We start from the raw sequence: 7,018 nt of genomic DNA, 5'->3' as shown, positions 1-7,018 counted from the left end.
AAATATTGTAACATCCAAACATCTCATGTTGCAACAGGGAGAAACAATAAGCACAACATCATGATTTAGTTACTGCAACATCACTAATGACGCCTTACCCGGTCATGGGGAACTGGACATGCAACATGTGGAAGATGGAATTTGCCCGGTGCTAACTTCGGCTCCCCCGCGAGTTGTTCCTGATGAAGAAGGATGGAGGGAGGGAGCACATGGGAGGTCCCTGTGTCGGGGAAAGGGGAGCGCGGCATCGCACCAATAGCGATCTTCTTCGCAACTGCTGCCGAGCACGGATGTCGGCATCTCCGTCCCCGCCACCGCCGAGCACAGCCATCAGCATCTCCATCCCCGCCGCCGCCGAGCACGGGCACCGACATCTCCGTCCAAGCTGCCGCTCTCCGCTACCTCATCCCCTTCCACCACCTCGTTGCCCTCCATCTCATCCATCACGCACTGGTCACTTGATTTGGGGGAGGAATCTCAGTGGAGACACCAGACGCACGCACGGAAGAGAGACAGGCGGAGAGAAGAATGAACGGTGATGTGGGAGTAGATGGGTGAGAGGATAAGTTGGATTTCTTTTTTTTTATAATCAAGAGGTGGGACCACGTCTGATATTTCCTGAAGCGTCTGGACGTCTTCAGCTTAGCGTTACCGTATTTTTTTTATTAGCTATAGCTTACTGCTTACGTGGCTCACAGATAAGTTGTCGTCAACCTTTTCTTCTCATTCTCGTGGTGGGACCCACTTCCTAGTCCTATCTCTTTCGCACGGACCATCTCGTTTCCATTTCTTCTTCCTTTCTCTCTCTTTACGCCGTTGTTCTTCTTCGTCAGTAGTCACATCCCAGGAGCTCGCATCGCTCACCGCCGCTCCGCCAGGGGAGGTGGCTCGGGGCACGGCCATCGCACGCCGCCGATGAGGTACACCATGGGCGGATATCCGACAGTGGGCAGCGGATCCATGGGTACATATGTTCATGCAGCCCGTGGCCCGTTAGCCCAACACGAAGTCCTTTTTTTGCCCGAACGTAGCTCGGCCCGGCATGAAGATCTTCAAACCCGTGATAGCCCAGCCCGGTAGCTCGTGCCTGGCAGGGGCAGAGCCAGGATTTGAGGTAAGGGGGCAATGGACAAAGCAATGTAGAACCGATAGCCACGTGAGCTGATTTTAGTCACATATAATGATATAATAATAGCATGTTTCATAAGTCTTAACCAAAATAAAATTACATATCTATCAATTTAAATTTAGCTCTTCGACTAGCAGCAAGATCGTATGCTATAATAATATCATCGGTACTGATTGATGCAGCCAATTCCTTCTCAATATAAATTACCAAACAATCTCGTAGAAATCCATCTCCCATTGTACATTTGAGACGTGTCTTCGCAAGTTTCATAGCTGAAAAGCATCTTTCGGTGGTTGCAGTTGATACTGGAAGAGTTAATACTAATCTTAATAACCTGTCCACCATAGGATAAGATGACTATTTTCATGTTTTAAATAGTCCACTTGTTAGATCAGCAAGTGTTGATAATTCCTTTAGTTCTGGACTGTTGCATACATCAATTTAAAAATGTGGCAGCTGACACTCTAACTGAGCTCTTTCTTGACTTGAGAAATCAGCAGGATAATATTTTTCCACCAGAGTGCATATATTGTCTATGTTGAATGTGTCCATCCTAGGATCCAAAGAAGCACAAAGGGACAAAAGCTCTGTCGCTTGAGAATTGAATCGATCTTCTAACTCTGCTAGTTGTTGATCAATTGCAACATTAAACACATCTACTTTGTAATGGTGAAAGGTTGTGGTGTTGTCGTTCTTGTTTCGAGATTTAGTCACATCAACATACCTGCAAATGGGAAGATATGGATTGATTGATGAACAAGTAAAATTTAACAAAAGAATAAATAATTTGGGGGGAAAACATACTTCTTACTCAGATCCAGAATATCAATCTCGTGCTTTCCACAAAATAATTTGACCTCCTCAAGAAGAGGTTCCCAACCATTATCTCGCAACTCACCAAGCAACACTTTTTTGGTAGAAACAGAATCCACCGCATTTAAGATATCAATGCTCTTCTTTTGGAGTGTCTGGCACAATACATCAGTGATATTCATAATCTTTTCCATTAGGAGTAGAATAAACACAAAATCAAATGTGACAATAATTCGTAAGGCACCACTGGCATCTCCCCGAGAATACTTTGAAACTGAACGATCATTAGCAATGTTGCGTAGGACTGAAACTGTGGCACCAGACATCTTCTTTAAGCTTAGAATAGACCTATAGTGGGAACTCCATCTAGTGTCCCCTGGCCTTTGTAGGGAGGAAATCTGATTTGCCCCTCGCCTTGTGTCAAGCTCTCCCAATTCAATTTCATGGGCAATTTCCTCTGCTTGTTTTGCTAGCAACTCATCGTTGCGCTTAGGAGAAGCACTAACAACATTTATGATGAATTTTGCATGCTGAAAAAAATTGTGTACCTCATGTACCTCCCTTGATGCTGCTACAAGGGCCAACTGAAGCTGATGAGCCATGCAATGAATATAATATGCATATGGGCACTTATTGAGAATTAGAGCTTTCAATCCGTTCCACTCCCCTCTCATGTTAATGGCCCCATCGTAACCTTGACCTCTTATATCTTGTATGCTTAGGCCATTAGCTGAGAGGACAGCACAAATTGACTCTTTAAGTGTCCAAGCTGTAGTATCACTAACATGGATGAGATCAAGGAAATGCTCCTTTATAAGGCCTTCCTTGTTGACAAATCGGAGGACTATCGCCATTTGCTCTTTTTTGGACTCATCTCGAGCTTCATCAACCATTATGCAAAATTTGCTATTGCCAATTTCTTATCTAATTGATTTCTGCACTTTTCGAGCAAGTATGCTTAGAATTTCCTTTTGGACATCAGGTGAAGTGTATTTTGCATTTTTAGGAGCATTTTCCAAAACAACCTCATTAACCTCCGTGTTATAGGAAGCCAAAAGCTTGACCATTTCAATAAAGTTACCCCTATTTATTGAATCTGGAGATTCATCATGACCTCTAAAGGGACAACCTTGAAATGTCAATCACCTATAAGTATATAAAGAAAGCAAGTTAAATTTAAATACTGCACAAAGATATGAGAATTTGATCTTATTACCTAATGCAATCAATCGTAGTTGCAAGCCTTCGTCTCTTTTTGCTTAACAATCACATTGTCAATTTGAGCTATTGTGTTCTTAAGATTATTAAAACACCGAACAGAATAATTGTGGGCTGAGCCGGCATCTCCCATATTTATATTAGAAAAGAACATTCATTTCCGCAATTAACTTTCTTCCAATTCTGAAACCCCTTTACTATGAATGTATCTACTCCAACTTTCCCAATTGGCTTCTTGGAAAATAAAAAACATGGTAGACAGTAAGCACGATTTGTATGAGGTGAATATTCTAGCCAAGTAAATTGCTTGAACCAGTTACTCTGAAATCGACGACGATGAGCTAATTCACTGAGTGGGTACTCTACCAACACAGGCTGATATGGACCCTCTGAAATATAAAATCTTCGAGCTTCATCTTGTTGATCCGCTGACAATTCCAATATTTGAACACGTTTACCAGGGTTTCTCTAAAATCTAGTAGCAATAACTGGTGGATGCTTGGCAACCTCGGCTTCGATTGGTTCAGCGGTAGCAGCAACATTACTCTGATTATTAGGATTTTGTACATGATCATTATGAGTTTCCCTTTCTAGATCAGGAGCACTTGAGCCAATCGGCTTAAAAAAACTATTGATAGTCTTTCTCTTCTTCATATTAATCATCTGTACGACTGTACATGCATCATGAAACACATAAATAAAAAATCCCTAAGATTTATAGCCTAGAAAAATAAAAGTAAGAGAAAACAAGTTGCGCAAACGAACCACAAGTCCAGGAGACGCTGCTGCCTGCTACGCATCAGCGCATGGCTGGCCTCATCCTTGAATCCTTTGATTGATTCCTCGTCTTTTTTTAACTAGCGGCAGCGGCGGCAGGAAAACGAACAGAAGTCATGAACGGAGGGGGCGATTGGACGAGGGGCGACTCGGTATTGGCATCCGGCGGCAGGAATAAAGACCTATTTTTTAATTGGGCCAATGCCCAGGAGCCAGCCAGGCCTATAAATCTCCAGCGGCAGCTTCCAACTCCAACCGTCCCTCAGGCCATCGTGACAGACTGATAGTCTAATATTAGGTGCAGGAGGCCAGGCGGCCAGGCCACAAGGGGTGCCAGAGCCACTGCTGATGGGTGGTGCCCAACAGGGTCAGGGGGTGCCAAGCCCCCCTGCCTCCCTCCCTCCGCCACTGGTGCCTGGTGTGGGCCATCACCCCAGCACGACAGACAGCCCGGCCTAGCATGATTTTAGGATGCAGACTCGTATTGGCTCATTACCTTCACCCCATATAAAACTAAATCTAAATCCTAGCCACTACTACCCCTCCTCCCTCCCCCGTCGCCACCTGCCTTTTGGCTGTTGCGCATCTCTCCCAGACTAACGTTGCCCCTCCGCTCCACTACCTGCCCCTTCGCCACCCCACCTTTCCTCCACGACGCCACCGCCATCCCCCTTCTCCTCCCCTCCCGCACCGCCGCCGCCCCGCCTCTCCTCCCCTTCGGCGCCAGCGCCGCTACCCCCTCCTATCCACTCCTCCCCTCCAGCTCCGGCGCCGCTACCCCATCCTCTCCACTGCCGGCACCACTCCACCTCCTCCCCTCTACCGCCGGCGCCACTACCTCCTTCCCTCCGCTGCCACCTCCTCCCCTTCCTCTCCTCCACCGCTGCCACCTCCTTCCCTTCCTCTCCGACCTCCACCTCTCCTCTGACCTCTAGCCCTCCGCCTCCCCTCCTTGCGGCCTCATCGCCCCCTAGCCCCTACCCCCGCCGCACGCCGCCACGCCCTTCTCCTTCATGGCAGCGTGGGGTTGGCCGCGGGGAGTAGCGGCGGGAGCGCACGGGTGGCCAGCAACGGGGAGTAGTGGTGGCAACGGCGAGGGGGTCGGTTGCAGGGAGCGACGGCGGTGGGGGAGCCTGCCGTGCCACGCGGTGGCCCGAAGCTGGTCGTGCTTATGGGCCGACCTGGCATGGAAAAGCCATTGCGGATCCGTGCTTGGACCGTCGGTGCAGCCCGTGAGCCGGCACGGCACGACATTGGCGTCGTGACGGGCCAGGCTCAGCATGAAAACCAACGGGCCTTGCCGGGCGGGGCCGGGCAGCCCGAGTGGACATCTATATCCGTGGGCGCGGGCTGCCAATGGGGGACGTTGCAGCGTGGCCGGACGGAAAGACAAGGTGCGGCCCGCCCGGGCAAAGTGGTTCAGCGCCGTCTAACGAGCAAAGTGGTGCGGTGCGGCAATCCTATGGAAACACCCTGCACTACTCGACCGGAGGAGCGGCAAACCCAAATAGACCCGCACTGTGCTGCTTAGGTAGCAGAGCAGCGCGTGCTATCAAAGTATCAACAGGCCGGAGCTGCTCGGCCGGGCGGAGTGAAACGGCATGGGCGAAGCGGTTAATGCGGCACGCGGCACAGGAGGGGCCAGCCGCACATGGCTTGAGGCTGAGGGTGTCCAGGAGCTTTATAATATAGAAGAATAGATGCGGGACTGGTGCGCATTTATTATGACGGACGACCTCCAACATCAAGGTTCAAGCGGCGACGGCCTTTAAATTCTCCCACCATGAAACCTTGCCACTCTCGCCAGTGGTAAGCAGCACAGATTTGACGTGATTGGATCGAAATCAACCGGCAGACGCGCGCCATGGGATCTTCGGCGCACCTCAGCCGCCTGATTGAAGCTACCAGCTGGGTTACCATTGGCAGCCTGCCCGCCATCGTTGTCACGTTCCTCCTAGAGGCCGGACCCTGCCCCATGCACTTGTTCTTGTTGCTGGCCGCGGTGGCGACCCTATACATGTACATCGTGCGCCGTCCTCGTCGCGTGGTGTACCTCGTGGAGTACGCCTGCTTCCGCACCGTGCCCTCCTACCGTGCCCCCTCGGCCGTGTTCCTTGAGCACACACACCTCCTGCACGGTGCACTTGACGAAGACCGCACTTCTGCCGTCGACTCCTTCACGGCGGGCGTGCTGGAGCGGTCAGGCCTCGAGGAGGAGACCTCCGTGCCCCCCTCCCTCAGCTACGTCCCGCCCGACAAGAGCCTTCATGCGGCATGCAAGGAGGCCGAGCTCGTCGTCTTCTCCGCCGTAGACGCCCTGCTCGCCAAGACGGCAACCAGGCCCGGGGACGTCGACGCGGTGATCATCTGCTGCAGCATGTGTGCACCAGAGCTGGCACTCTCGAACATGATCGTTAACAGGTATGCCATACGCAGCGACGTGCGGAGCGCCAACCTCTCCGGGATGGGGTGCAATGCGGGGCTAATCGCGGTAGGGCTCACGGAGAGCCTCCTCCGCGCCATGCCGCGTGGCGCGTGCGCTGGTCATGTCAACGGAGATCCTCTCCTTGAACCACTAGTCCACTATGTGGGCGCCGACCACTCGATGCTGGCCGCGAACTGCACGTTCCGCATGAGCGGCGGCGATGCTCATGTCCACCTCCGCGACCAACGCGCGGTTCCGGCTCCGTTGCGCCGTTCGTACCTGCTCGGCCGCTGAGAACGCAGCGTGTTCCAGGAGGACGACGACGAGGGCAACATCGGGGTAAAGGTCGACAGAGACTTCTTTGCCGTCGCCAGTGAGAAGATCAGGGCAAACATCGTGGCATTCGTGCCCCGCTGTTGAATAATTCTTGTGCATGGCTGTTTTGTTGGGTTGTGCGCGTATTTGAGCTCTGAGTTGCGCTCTGTTCGCGAGGGAGCACGTCGTGCGACACGAACCAGGCGTCTGGGATGGCATGCACCGACGGACGTGCCGCGCATGTTGGGGTCCATGACTCCACTTAGTTGTAACTATTTTGCCTATATACATGAATGAAGAGTCTGGAGACAAGAAGAAGGAAGACCAGCAGGACAACCCGG

The 7,018-nt window shown here is 51.2% G+C and overlaps 1 protein-coding gene across 1 annotated transcript; it reads left to right on the top strand.

Annotated features, from left to right (window-relative positions):
- The first annotated feature begins 5,801 nt into the window (after window positions 1–5,801).
- Window positions 5,802–6,656, top strand: LOC111257331 (3-ketoacyl-CoA synthase 6-like). The gene has a single exon (XM_022826666.1). It carries the CDS (start codon window positions 5,802–5,804, stop codon window positions 6,654–6,656), a length of 855 nt encoding a protein of 284 aa, XP_022682401.1.
- Window positions 6,657–7,018: the final 362 nt, after the last annotated feature.

This window comes from Setaria italica, chromosome V, assembly GCF_000263155.2.
Source record: "Setaria italica strain Yugu1 chromosome V, Setaria_italica_v2.0, whole genome shotgun sequence".
NCBI lineage: Eukaryota > Viridiplantae > Streptophyta > Magnoliopsida > Poales > Poaceae > Setaria > Setaria italica.
This window is presented reverse-complemented; position numbering and strand designations above follow the sequence as displayed.

Bases quoted from the DNA above. Each gene is read 5' to 3' on its own strand.
- LOC111257331 (XM_022826666.1), top strand. From the start codon at position 5,802: ATGGGATCTTCGGCGCACCTCAGCCGCCTGATTGAAGCTACCAGCTGG.